General features: G+C 29.3%; 4 protein-coding genes across 4 annotated transcripts; 3 read left to right on the top strand and 1 right to left on the bottom strand.

Moving 5' to 3' along the window:
- Window positions 1-81: 81 nt before the first annotated feature.
- Window positions 82-669, top strand: GO595_009264 (Cyclase family protein; the record flags this gene model as incomplete). Its single annotated transcript, XM_067922930.1, has 1 exon — window positions 82-669. One exon carries the CDS (start codon window positions 82-84, stop codon window positions 667-669), a length of 588 nt encoding a protein of 195 aa, XP_067770266.1.
- Window positions 670-1,593: 924 nt separating this feature from the next.
- Window positions 1,594-2,667, bottom strand: GO595_009263 (uncharacterized protein; the record flags this gene model as incomplete). Its single annotated transcript, XM_067922929.1, has 1 exon — window positions 1,594-2,667. The coding sequence occupies one exon, from the start codon at window positions 2,665-2,667 to the stop codon at window positions 1,594-1,596; it is 1,074 nt and encodes a 357-aa protein (XP_067770265.1).
- Window positions 2,668-7,796: 5,129 nt separating this feature from the next.
- GO595_009262 (uncharacterized protein) lies at window positions 7,797-11,489 on the top strand (the record flags this gene model as incomplete). The annotated part of the gene is made up of 1 exon (XM_067922928.1): window positions 7,797-11,489. The coding sequence occupies one exon, from the start codon at window positions 7,797-7,799 to the stop codon at window positions 11,487-11,489; it is 3,693 nt and encodes a 1,230-aa protein (XP_067770264.1).
- Window positions 11,490-11,816: 327 nt separating this feature from the next.
- Window positions 11,817-13,331, top strand: GO595_009261 (intraflagellar transport protein 74-like; the record flags this gene model as incomplete). Its single annotated transcript, XM_067922927.1, has 1 exon — window positions 11,817-13,331. One exon carries the CDS (start codon window positions 11,817-11,819, stop codon window positions 13,329-13,331), a length of 1,515 nt encoding a protein of 504 aa, XP_067770263.1.
- Between the last annotated feature and the right edge of the window lie 1,854 nt (window positions 13,332-15,185).

Raw genomic sequence — 15,185 nt, 5'->3', positions numbered from 1 at the left:
GGATTTGGGACTGACAATTTTTTTGTGAAATAAAAATTATGTCATTTCATGTTTGATATTTCTGTTTCTTTGCACTCTGGAATGAGTGTATGGGAAGGAGACCCCATTTTCCGACAAGAACTTGTATGTTCAATCTCAAAAGGTGAAATTGCAAATGTAAGCGAACTTAAATTATCTTCACATTGCGGAACACATATTGATGCACCTAATCATTATATTCAAAATGGAAAGGGAGTAGATCAAGTTTCACTAGAAAAAACTTTTGGTCATTGTCAAGTAATTCGTATTTCTGATGAAGCTTTGGAAAATAATTTGATTCCAAAATCAGCCTTGCCAAATGAATTTAAATCAAAAAGAGTTCTTTTAAAAACATCAAATTCATTAACGCCAGGAACATTCCGAAAAGATGCCATTGCTTTATCATTCGAAGCAGCTAATTATTTGGTCGAAAAAGAAATTGAATTGATCGGAATTGATGGGTTATCGATTGAATCTTACTATGGAGACGGAAGTGTTCATCAACTTCTTCTTGGAAAAGAGGTTGTTATTCTTGAAACAATAGATTTGTCACAAGTAGAACCAGGAGAGTATGAACTGATTTGTCTTCCACTAAAGATACAGAATTGTGATGCTTCCCCTGTTCGAGCAGTTCTTAGAACTCTTCAATGACTATCATTGTTAAAATCACTTTGAAATTTCTCATTTTTAAAGAATTAATTATAGGTGTAAATTAGGAGCACATGGACTTGCTGCCAATAAAGGAGCCATTATGTACCCTTTCACTATTGGAGGTACTAGGTTCACTTTCATGGGTTGTCATCTCTCTCCTCATCAAGAAAATTGGCAATCTCGAGATCAACAATTAAGAAATCTCTTGAAACTTGCTGATAAGAACTTTGATTTCTTAGCAATAATTGGAGATCTTAACTACCGAATAGAAATGACATATGAAGAAGGTATATCCTTCATTAGCCAGAAGGATGCTGATTACTTTATTTTATTTTTATTTCTGTGTCTCACTTAGATTCGCAGTAATAACGTCAAAATGTTGCTGATTTCATTGGATCTTCAAGTATTGAAGATGTTCAGAAATTAGAAATAAATTTGTGCAATACAACTGTGTTTAGTTGTATGTTTTAATTTTCCTGAATCATAATTTACAACTGATCCAAACATAGTAGAATCTCCAAATGTGAATTCACTTAGAAGAATATATACCTTTCTGAACTTAAAGAAGGATGTAAAGGTTGTGATCTATCAACTCATATCTTATAATGAAGGAAACAATTAGAAGCAAGACCACCGATTTCACAGTAAGTTGTAAAATCGAAAGATTGTTTTAATTTATATTTATTTTACTAAAGAAAGTGTATACATGTGGTTGGCCTGAGCTCTAACGGACTCTTTCCAAGGTTGAGAACAGAATCTAAACCATTTGGTGTAATGAAGATTATTTTTTCATATTAATTCTCATAGCAATTTTAAATTACTAAACACATATCTTTCATTAAAAAAAATCATTCAAATACCTATTTCATCTTTGTGTAAGTTATTATGAATAACATTTCAAAATTTTGAACATTTTATTTCACATCAAAGAAAATCGAACTTAATTAATTCATATATCTCAGACACCACATCCAAATCATTCACAATGTTTGCGCTAAGCGTACCGCTTCTTCCAAAGCCTATTATTGTTCCAACCAATGCCGCTCCAATTGTTAACGCTGTCATTGCAACTTTTCCAGCTCTTACATATGAAGGCCTCATTAAATTTTCAGCACTTTCGAGTATACCCAAAGTATTCCAATTTCGAAATGTCTGAATTTCCTCGACGAGATATTTCTGCTCATCAGTCATGTCGATTTGTTGCAAGTGTGCAATACAAAGGCACATGAAATATTTTTCCAAATCATCGATATGATAAAAGATATTATCCCATATTATCAACAAGTCAATTGTATTATGGTTATCAGCAAAAAAGATTAAACGCCATTTAAGCGCAAAGAGAAATGGCGACACATCGCAATCAGCAAGTTTTTGTGAAATTGGTTCGGCTTTTTCTAATATCATGTTACTAAGTTGATTGAAATAATCGTCAGAAGTAACAGGATTAAGAAAATAACTATATCTTCCGATTTGGATAAGTTTGTAAATTAATTGATATGCTAATGACTCAGCAAAAATTGGTGGGAAATTAAAATAATTGGAGAAATGTAATGATAATGCAAGTGATACCCACATAAATCGATCATATCCTTGTGTATATGATGATTTATTTTTTGCAATAAATGATAATATTCGGGTTCCAATAGCTATTGGATCATTTACAGGTGGGCAACCAATACTATTAAGTGCTTGAACAAAACAATCAACACTACGAGGCATATCTTTTGTAATAATACTTTGATCAGCATGTCCAATAAGTGCATAAGGATTAGGTGTTTGTTCTAGCATTTCGCAATATTCATTATAAAAGTTCACCATTTGAGAAGCAACTAATTCACAGCCAGGTTCAACTAATTCTAATGTAATAAACCATGAAAATAAACGACAAATTTGATCTTTTTGGATGTTATGATCCTTGAGGAAATTGCGAGCTTGTTGCTTTGTGAATGAGCACGCAGGATGATTTTTTAAGGAGAAAATCATTTCATCTGTTTCCATTTTATGGCACTTTTTGATTGGCAGTTTTTATGAAATGTCAAAAACGGTTTTCGACTCAAAACGATGAATGCCGCTCAACCACTAAACGCTTTAATAAGCTCAATAATTAATGTAAAAAAGATCACATCAGAAAAGCTTTTAAGATATCGATCTGCTCTTGGATTAGCTCTTAATTCATCTTGTATTAATTCTTATGTTGAAGGTAATCCATTAAAAGTTATCGATTTTTTAATTGATACTATGGATAAGAATAAATTTCACCCATCTTATTCGATTGTGTTGATTGCAGCAATTTCTTATGCGGCACAATTTATTTCAAAAAGTAAATTAAAAGAAAGCTTCGAAGAAATTGTTGAAACTTCAAGCCAAAATAAACAATCCAGAAAAAAACTGGATATATTTTTCGATCATATCAATACTGATAATTCTGATTTTTTGCCTTTATTTAATTCTTTTTTATCATCTGGAGGTGCTTCAATTCTACCACTTCCTGAAGAAGTAATTAGATTTCTTATGAACCAGCCTCAATCCGAGAAATCCATTGCGATAATTGTTAATCAAGATCCACAATTACATTCAAATATCTTTTGGGAGTATTTTGATCAAAACTTTAAAGATAGCTCAACCGAGAAAATATTATCAGTACTTAATTCTGTCACTGGTAATATGCAATTATCACTACCTAGCAAAGATACAATTGACACCATAATTGAAATTTGTCAAAAGAATTCAACACAAAAAAGTCCATTTTATTTAATTGAATGTTCATTAACGATATTACGCTGGTTAACACATCATGAATCATATACACCAAATGAAATTTTGCCTAATTATTCAAGTAACTCATTAAATTTACTTGTTGTTGATATATGGTCTGAATATTTATTAAAAGGCGATTTAAAACTAATACCACATTTTGAATATCCTAATTCACGAGCGTATTTAAAGTTAATTGCAAACGCCACAAAAAATTCGAACTTTTCATTTGATTTAATTCATGTTAATCATTGGTTATGGGATGAAATATTAATTGAATTTGGTTATAAAGAACGTACTGAACCATTTAATCATTCATTATATGAATTAACGAATTTTGATTTCTTAAATTGTTTAGAAATTACACATATATTACCAAGATGGTTTTTTGTTCATTTATTACGTTTTAGATGTAAAAACACTGACTTATCTGAAATTGTTATTAAAATTATATCAGAAATTCCGAAGACAATTTTAGATTCGAATTATAATGATTTTTTAAATTTCATAGATTTTCATATAAATCGACCTACTGATGCACCATTTTTAGGGTTATGTATTCGGAAATTAATTATATTATTATTACCAAATATTACTGAATTAATATCACGAATTTTATCAACAATAGATTATTTTAATGAGCAAAATTTATATTCAAGATTAACAATATTAAATGAAATCTTTAGATTTAACGTAAACATTAAGTCATATTTTGATGTGTTTTATTCTGTTTCTGAATGTTTACCATATTTAAAATTATCATTAAGTTTAACTGAAGCTATTTTAACAACATTTGAAATCTTTTCGACTTATATAGAAGAAGAAAGTATACATAAGGAATTATATAACATCGGCTTAGCAGTTATATATTCAGCATTTTCTAATGATGAGCCTTCGTTTATATCATCATCAATTAATTCACATATAATATATACTTCATGTCAAAATTTTTATTCGATTGTTTCATCTGATATAGTAACTAATCCATTATATAATTTACAATCTTCTTATCCTTTAACACCTTTTGCTATTTCATTAATTAATAAAGTTAAAAAGAATAATTATATTAACATTGAAATCCTTATAAAAATTTTACAAATTTCTCCATTTGAAACATTTTTATTAATATTTGATTTATTTGATAATAAAAAATATGATGATAAGCAAATCAAAAAGTTTTGCGATTATGCATATCCAGTATCTTTACATAATACATCGGAATATTTCGATATAATGATCTTAGCATTAAAGCGGAAACCGAAAATAACAAATTTCTTTGATAAGAGCGATAAAGCATTTTCAGAGATCAAAGAATTGCCCAACGATACGTATCAAATCCGAATCTTATTACAAGCTGATAAAGAAGTTACACCAAAACTTTTAATCTTTCAACATGATCAATTAGCATTTTTTTTAGAAGAAAATACTATTGCACCAATTGATCCGACTTTATTAAACATGTTAAGTAGTTCTATTCCTAAATCTACATTTAAAGGCGAACGAATTATTCGTTTGTTTCTTCTTCATCATAAAAAAGATCAACCTAAATATGAAAAATATGATTCATGGATAAAACGAGATTTCATTCATGATGAAACTAATAATCAAGAAGAACCAAAAGATTACAATTATATAATGCCAAATAACTTTACATCTATTGAGCAAGAAATTCAAAACTTCCAAATTTGTTATCCGATTTCTTTAAAGCCTAAATTATCATTAACAATTATTAACATAGTTAAAACATATCATAAGAAAAAAGAATTCACGAAATTACTTGTTTATTTGTTAAGTAATTTTGACTTAACGAATGAATGCTTATTACAATGCGATAGTTTTTGGTTTTTGAAATATTTAATACTTCATTCAATTGATTTTAAATTCCCAAATGATTTAGTTGTAGTTAAATCAGTTGAACTTGGAATTAGAACGAAATATTTGGATGAATCATACATGAAAAAATTCGATTTATATCCTTATGAAATTTATGGAATGAAAACAAATGAAGAAGAAATTAATGTAAAACAATTGAATTTTAATATTAACTTTTCAGTATGTAAATTGATACCAAGTTATAGAAATCACGTGATGGAAATTTTGCATTCTTGTTTATCATCAACTGAAAATAATGCAAAAGAATACTTTAATATACATCAAAAAGAAATTTCAAAGTTCTTCTTGGAAAAGGATCTAAAAAATCCAATAATACTGAAAAACGAAACTGTTTTAATATGTACACTATGCGAAATGTTTGAAGATCAGTTCTTCGCAACATTGTTTTGTAAAATGATTTTAAACTTAAAAGATAACTTGTCTTCAAACGTTTTGTTCCATTTAGCGCCTCAACTTCACGTGTTAATTAATAACGCTGAATCTTCGGTCAAAGAAGAAATCGATAAGTTGTTTAAAAAATGGAATAATAAATTCCCTGAAACAAAAGTCATTATCAAATGGTAAAAAAACCTTTTTTTGTAATAAAAAATTCCTGAATGAAAACTTTTGAACATCGGCGGTTATGCGTTCAATTTTTTATACAAATTTCAGAAGGCAATTATATTTCCATCCAATTTTGAGGATGTTTATTATAACAAATATCAAATGAAGAAAAAAGAGCGAAGAAGAAAAAATAAATATATTATCGATGAGAAACCAAGGTTTATCATTTGGAGAAATTGTTTTATCGGTTGCTGTGCGAATATTATTTGACAAAGGTTATATTTTTCATTAACGTTCATTCAAACTGCTTTTTTTGAATTTTAATTAATCGTTTTAATTTTTGAATAGTTTAACGTATTTCATTCTGAGCAGGTGTTCATTTTGTTTATTTATTCTTCTTTTTCAACAATTATTTTAATATCTTCAAGGAATATTACTGATTTTATATCTGAAACACAAAGGATTCCTGTTTTTTAAAATTGAATTCTCAATGGTGTTCTCATTGCAAAGAATTAGAACCCACTTGGAAACAATTAGAAGAACATTATAAAAATGAATTTTGGATATTGTCAGATGTGTTCAAAGAAATGAAAAAATCTGGTGAGAACTCATCTTTATTCTTTCTTCACGACACAAATTCCGATTTAAATGAACAAATTTTTGAAAATATTTTCAAAAATTATAAAAATACGCCAACAAAATTATATAAAGCTGAATATGAAGAATTTGCTAATGAAACATCTTTTAAAGCAAAAAATTATTGATATTCATGCTAAAAAATTTTTGTTTTATTTGATATTTATTTTATTAATTTTGTATTTCGAAATAATATTTGGAAATTATTTGAATTATTTAAAACAGCACTTATTGAAGCATTGTGACTCATTATGAATTGGAGAGTTATCCATATGTATCTTTATGTTTTTCAATGCTTCTTGTCATGTTGATGATCATGAAATTGTGGTTTCCCTGCTTGATATGTACATTTAATGCTTTCGGAACTTATAAATTCATTTGATTTACTTAATGTGTCATATGTCTGTATAAACAATTCAAGTAATCGGTCGTTATTGCTTTTATCCATATGCAATATTAAATTACAAATTGATTCAGTGACAAATGAAATAGTATTAGTTATATTACTTTCTTCATCTTCAATTCCAATAACATAACTTAACATATTTTGTAACATGAGATAAATTCTTTCAAAGTAATTCGGTATTAATTTTGTGCCAACCAAAATTTCGGAATTAGCTTTTCCTCATAATTTAAACAACAATATTCGGGAATAATCGAAATTAAATTTGAATTATCCGAAAAAATTTTGTTCTGCGATTTGATATTATTTTGCATTTGAGTTCTTTTAGATATTTTAAATGAAGGAGAATTTGGATGATCAAATGAAGAAGAACTTGAATGTTCAGATATTTTTGCAGCTCTTTGATTCTCTACTTTGCTCATATGTCGAATGACTTTGGCGCTAAAACAATTTATTAACATAGGTTTTTTTTGAATAAGGACCGTTTATTTGCTTGAATAATACTATTCTCCATTTTTCATATGCGAGATTTCCATTCAAAATTTTGGTTTTGACAATGTCTGTTCGGCTCATTATCTGATTCATTTTGAATTGATTGATTACATATTTTTCCTATAATTTTGATGTAATTTCAAGTACTTTATTCTTCATTAAACTTTTTATATTTAAATTTCGAATTTTTAAAATTAATTTTAAAATAAATTTTTGATTTAATTCTAATTTTGATTTCGTTTTTTACTAATAATCAAAATATTAATATGTAATTAAATTAAAATCTTGTTTAATGACTAATAAATAGATAAAATTAAGCTTTAAACTGAACATGTGAGCTGGATTATTGGCACTTTTTTCATTTCAAAGAAATTTTGCCATTAACAACCGTCATTATTTGCTCCAAATGACAAAACGAGAGACACGTCCGTGGTCAATCGATCAATTCTTCAAAGACTTTAATAATGCAGATATTGACTTTACTGCAATTGCCTTGAATGAATTGGAAACCTATCTTAAGACTCATGACTTAATCGATCAGGATGTCCAAACCATGAACTTAATTTTCATTCCTGGTATTATCCAAAGAATAACAGATGACAGGCCCTACATTTCTAACCCTATTTTTAGATTGGCCGTTATGTTTGCAAGAGCTGTTCCAGTTCAATCCATTGAATTTTTACTTAACAAGCTCTTAGAAATCGGCTCCGAGCCTGACTGCAATATCCGTACACAGTTATTGTCAGTGTTAAGACAGATTTTAGTTGATGCTCCATCGCTTTCAACAGAGCGTCAAACAACTATTGTTGAAATTCTCTTCCCTAAGGCTGAAGTTAACATAAGAAGCCCCAGCTCTCCACCCTTAGTTACTGAATTTTACATCAATATCTTATCATATCTTATTGAAAATCTCGGAACTTTAATTAGCGCAGATGATTACTTGGCTGTCTTTGAACTTATCCAAAAGCTTGCCAAGACTGACAAATCAGAACTTATTACATCAATTGCTAATCTCACAAAAATCTATGCCACTAAATGTCCACTTGAACCCTATAAAGAAGATTGTGAAGACTCGCCTCTCAAGCAACTTATAGATTACCTCTTCCAACTTGAAGAACTTCAAAATGCCATGACCATATTATCAGCAATTGTCATTTACAAGCCAACAATCTGTGGTCCATTCTTTGAAATGTTAATTGATTGTTTCCTTGAACAAATTCAAGCAGAAGAAGAAACACAAAAAGCAGCATTAGATGAAGGCGATGATCAAAACACAAATCATTATATCCAAATGATCATTGAATATCTTTCATCAGTATCAGCATTAGTTAATGCATTTCCAGAAATGGTTTTGACGATTGATAAAGAGAATCCTGACAAAGGATTATTAGATGCCATCTTAAACTTACCATTTGCATATGTAAATTATGGGTCAACAGAAGCACAAAGTGAAGAAAAGAATGAAGACGAACCCGAATTTACATTTGATAATGATGCATCTGATTTCGAAGATGATGACGATGATGAAATCCGTAATAATATTGTTAGTGATGATACATGGAAAGTTCGTAAGACAGCAATTAGTCTTATATTGACATTAATGAAGAGATTCCCTGAACAATTCTTAGAATATCTTACATATACTGAAGAAGGATATTGTAATTTATCCGTTGTTAATACATTACTTTATGATACAGAGAATGGTGTTCAACTTGATACATTTAATCTTATTGAATCCATTTTAAGAATTTATGGAAAGAAGATCAACAATAAATATTATGCAAGTTGGTTTGAAACAGCAGTAACACAACTTAAAGCAACTAAGAAAGCTATCTTATCACCATTATTAGATACATTATCACGATTTTTGATTTATAAAGTTACTATTAAGTCACATACAATTATTAAGTCATTAAAATCAACTCCATCATTAATTTCCGATAATAGTGTTAATAGTGTTATTAAATATACATTAACAATCATTCGAACACAAAATGATAATGATGATATCATTAATCCAATTGTATCTATTTATTCTAAAATCATTGGAATGAATCAAGTTAAGACTACAATTCCAGCACTTCAAGCATCAGCACATTTATTCTATTATGCACGTGGAAAAGAAAATGAAAAAATTGATTCATTAGCTAATAAAATTATGAGAAGGATTAAGAAAGGAGGTGAAATTATGTTACAATCTATTTCTACAATTAGTATTTTTGTTATTTCATTTCCAAATACTGAATTATCTAAGAAAGCACTTGATAAAATCATAGAAAACTTAGATAATGAAGTTGGAGGTAAACCTGCATCAGGTGCTATAGCATTAATAGCTGCATGTACGACAAATATCTTTCCAAGTGGTTATCCACAAAAGATTGTCTCTAAAGTTTCAACACAATTAAATAGTGTTGATATTTCTACAGTATATAGATCATTATGGGTTCTTAAGATCTTTTTAGATAAGAAGATCATTAATGAATTAGACAAACAATTAGCAGATGGATTATTTGGAGTAATTAATTCAGGTTATAATGAAAGACAATTATTAGCTATTAAAATCTTTAATTATGTACCAAAATTAGCAATACCATTTTTAAGTAAATTCTCTGGTATATTATTATCATCACAAATCACTGAAGAAACAGTTAAAGAAATTGCATTATTAATCTTAGGATGTTCAAAGATTAGTCCTAAAGATGTCGAGAAATTCATTTCTAAGTTAATATCAGATGCACAAAAGATTAAACAATTTAAGATTGTATCTAAAGCAGCTACAGTTATAGGTATTGTAGGAGGTTATGATCAAAGCTTTGGAAATTCTTTATTAGAATCATTTGGTAAATCATTAGAATCAAACATTACAATCTTTAATATCTTATGTATTGGTGAATTAGCATCAAACATTGATATTACAAGTCGTAAATCACTTGTTGATAAATTATTCACATTAATGCGTAGTCAAGATAGAGGTACATTCTTATCAGCATCAGAAAGTTTAGGTTTAGCATCAGTATCATCTAAGTCAATTCTTGAACGTATCTTATCAAATGCACAAGATGATTCATCACGTTTAACATCATATTTATTTGCATTTATTTCATTCATGAAGAAAGTCTTAAGTACTAAACGTGAGAATGAATTTAATTCATATTATCCACAAATATCTCAATTCTTAATTCATAATGCTAATGCACAAACTGAAACTTCATTAACAATATCAGAAGCATTATGTTGTATGATTAAGATTAATAACTCATTCATTAAAGAGATTATTAATATCTCTAAGAAGAATCCAAATGGTGTATCAGCGCCAGTGTTAATTAGATCAATTGGATTATTCATTGAAACAGAGAAATCTGATGTTGTCGAAGATACAATTAATGAAACTATGAAACTTATTAGTTCAGAGAACCCAATATTATCTGAGAATTGTATGTATTGTCTTAAAGTAGCATTACAACAAAATCCAACATTAGTCTCCAAATTAAATTACTTTGAAGTTGCATGTAATAATGTGAAAATGGATGGAAGTCATATTGTATCTGAATATTATGGTGCTCAACAAGTTACTAAAGATATCGGATTCCAATTACGTTTGAATGCAATTGAAACAGTTGTACTTTACTTCAAATTACAACCTTCTGCATTGAATACAAAATTATTACTTGACGCTACTTTAGAATCTATTAAAGATTCTAACGCTGAAGTACAAATTCGTGGAATGTCATTGTTTTGTACTTTGGCTACGTCAAAAGTGACAAGAAGTTACATCAACGAAAAAGTGGCATCCATTGCTCAAAAAGTTCAGGAGCTTGAAAGTAGTGTTTCTTCTTCTACTTCACAACCATTAAAGGACGCATTCACGAGAGTGATAATTTATATTCATAAATTAATGGGCAAGAATAAGAATGTCGAAATCCAAAAGATTTATAAGAAGATTAAAGAAAGTCCAAAGGCTAAAAGTATGGCACAAGATTACGAATTGGCTACGGATAATTCTAGAGAACAAAATGTTAACTTAACTGGTAAAGGATCAATGAGTTATATACTGATGGAGAAGTTCCACGAAGAAGCAGCCCATATCTTCGCTAATTAAATAAACAATAACTGAGCAAATAATTGTCATTTTCTCATTGTAAAAAAAAAGAGATTTTGTTGATATGATATTTTATTCAATAGCCGTTCGAATCTGTGGCGTATTGTGCGGCTTAGCGAGCCTTAGCCCTCATTTGCCTCCTCTTTCGCTTGAGCCTCCGCATACGTTTCTTCAACCACTTTCCACGCATTCTTCTGTAAGGCAGACCAAACCGTTACACAGCATTCAAAATGTGGATGACCATAAATGACTTTGGCATGAAATTATTCTTCACAATTGTTGGTGACATATTTGACGATAGAAAATACGTTTCATTATTAGGGAAAAATGTCTTATCAACGTCCTCCAACAGCTTCACGTCCTCCAACATCAGGTGTTCCTCGTGGAATGCGCCCTCCAAGTAGAACACGTAATGGAACTGAAATATCTACACCAGGAAAAATTTCTGTAGTAAATAGACCACTTACTAAACAAGGACTTCCTAGTGCTCATACTCAATCTGGTGGTCGTCAAGTTGCAGATAAATCTTATTTTATTGGAGTGCTTCGTAAAAAAATTAATGAAACTAAAGAAGAAATTGAAAGATTAGAATCTGAAACTGAACAAAGAAAAAGAGGTCAATCAATTCAAGTCAATCTCGAACAACAAGTCAGCTCACTTCGAGCCGAAATATCAGAAAGTGAAGCAATTCTTGCTGATTATAATGTATTATCAGATCGAATTAGTAATGGTACTTCCATTGATGACATGATCAGCTGTTTTGAATCACTTGAGAAATCTAATAATCAACTAGAAGATGAAGTAAATTCACTTTTCCGAGAAAAACGAAATATCGAATCCATTGTAACTGATCAAGAGAAACAAGTCCAAGCATTAGTTAAAGGCCAAGGGTCACCAGAGCTTCAATCGATGGCCAAAGAGATCGAATCTCTAGAAAATCAACTTAAAGAATTTCAAAATCAGAACAGTGATCTTCAAGGCAAATCACGCGAAGAACTTCTTCAATTAGTCAAAGAAGCCACGAAGAAAATCGGCGATGTTAATCAACAAATTCAAGATGAGCAAAAATCACTTGGATACATTCAGAACCAAATTAAATCCATTGAAGAACGCGAAGGCGATTTACAGACTGAACATGGCCGACAATACATTAAATTACTTCAACGAGAGAAAGACATGAACACGTTCATCCAAAACTATCCACAAAACCTTGAAAACATTCAACAAAATCTTAAAGCTACGCAAAAACATGTTTTCGAAGTATTATCCGAAACGTCGAATGAACTCGAAAGTGTAAACAATTTACCATCGATTGATAACTTCAAACAAATGCAAAACGATTTAGCATATAAAGAACGACTTATTCAAGACACACAAACAACAACAATTGCATTGCAACAAGAAGTCGAACGACGTAAACGCGAACTCGACGACTTAAAGAACGTCGACCAAAGAATCGAACAAGAAATCCAACAACTGAAAGTTAAGATGAAAGAAATGGAAGAAGAGATGCCGAACTTTGAGGACGTCGATTCGGTACGTGAAGAAGGCGAAATTCGGAAGAAAATGAAAACAAATGAAAGAGATCGATTAAAGAATGAGTTACATAACTTAAGAAAGGCAACAAACGCTTTGGCAACTCAATATAATGAAGCTAAGGCGAAGCTAAGGAATAACGAAGTGAACTCGAAGTTGCATTTGCTGGAAAAGGAAATTAGAGCAAGAGCACAGGATAATAACCAAACGTTGGAAAGTATCGAGGAAAATAGAAGAAGAACAAATTACGCTATTGTGAAAAGAGCTTCGATGAATATTGTGGATGAAATAAATGGTTTATTATAAAAATTTTTAGTAAAATCTGATTGAATATTGTTCGATTACTTAAAATGTTTTGAATTGTACTAAAATTTGTTTTATATATTTGATGAATATATTTATAAATTTGTTGAAATTTTTGGCTTTGAAATTGATTCCAATATAAAATTTAGATACAAAAAGAAAACGTAAATATATTTTATTCATAGTTTTTATAATGATATCTTTCTGTAATTTTAACTCTTTTGAATTATAATTATATTGTGTTTATAATATTATTTTCATTAAAATCTTTAGCAAAAAGATCAGCTTCAACATTAGTAATTGACAGAACTGCTTTAAGTCATTAGTTGCATTGTTTTCATCTTGTTTTTCTCTTTCTGTTTGTTTTTGATGGTTAATTTTTATTTTTCGGACTAAAATTATACTGCGATAATCAAACATATAATAACTATTACAACAATTACAATTGCTATGATAATAGTTTTACTTATTAAGAGAGTAGAGCATTTTGGTTTTGTGAGGAAATTTAGTAAAAAAGATTATATATGTTGAATAGTTGAACACTGTGTATGAAGAATCAAACATAGAAATAGTAAATATATAAATAAAATTGCATGATTTAATGTAAATTTATGTTTTGTGTTTAAGTGTTTTTAAAATTGAGAAAATATATGAACTAAAATTCGAATATTTTTTTTCGCGAAAAAACGTGATTAATAGTATCGATTTTATTATCTCGGCAGCGCTATGGGATAACGCTTGCCGACATTTTGCCTTCCCCGAAAATATAAAAAGTGGCACGTAATGGAAACAGAAACTGAAAAATTAATCAACATAGTTTTATTTGGTAGTGGAGGCGTTGGCAAAATGTCAGCAGTATTAATGCAGTATAACGGAACTTTTGTTGATGGATGTAGTCCATGTATCGAAGAAAGTTATCAGTTAAAAATTAAAATTAACAAAAAAGAAATAGTATTTGACGCCACTGTAACTGCAGGACAAACTGAATATGCAGGATTGTGGGAAAGGCAAGCGAAAAATGGAGATGGTTTTATAATAATGTACTCATTAATTGATGTCAAAAGTTTTTATGGTGTACAATGTTATTATGAACTCATTAAAGAGATAAAAGGTAACACATATGCACCAATTGTAATTTGTGGGAATAAATGTGATCTTCAAGAGGATCGATTAATAAGCAAAAGAGAAGGAGAAGAACTTGCACAAATACTTGGTGCGAAGTTCTTTGAAACTTCAGCAATAGATAATATAAATATTCGTGAAATGTTTGAAACTATTATTAAAATGGTAATCAATAAGGATGAAATGCGCGACAACAGTGTAAAAAAAGAGAATAACATGAAATTGAAGCAAAATCAAGAAACATGTTTTATCGCTTGATTCAATAAAATTTATGTTATAGAAACACAAGGAAATTTATTTTTGCTTAGAATGTAATAGTGATACATTTAATTTCCTTGCCAAAGGATTAACGAATGAATGTCATGTCTAATTGTGAATAATAAATAAATATTTTTATATTCCTTATGACAAATTTCACCCATATTTGTAATTTGTGTTATTTAGTTTCATAATATGAAATATTAAATTTATTTTTGACGGTCAGAGTCGGAACTACTATCATTTGCATTTTTAATCAAGTTAAACAATTATGTATATTACTCATAATCATGTCGTTAAATAAGGTCATATTTCATTTAACAAATGTTAAATCTGTTTTGATTCTGTTGAATGAATTTCTATATATTTCATTTCGCTCACCACTTTTCACATAAAGCATTCATTTCAAACCATGTAAAACACACAATCTATTTTATTCAGAAGTCAGCATTGCTCCAACATTTTATGTCTAAATAG

Source organism: Histomonas meleagridis (genome assembly GCF_020186115.1).
Source record: "Histomonas meleagridis strain 2922-C6/04-10x chromosome Unknown contig_9, whole genome shotgun sequence".
Lineage (NCBI taxonomy): Eukaryota > Parabasalia > Tritrichomonadida > Dientamoebidae > Histomonas > Histomonas meleagridis.
This window is presented reverse-complemented; position numbering and strand designations above follow the sequence as displayed.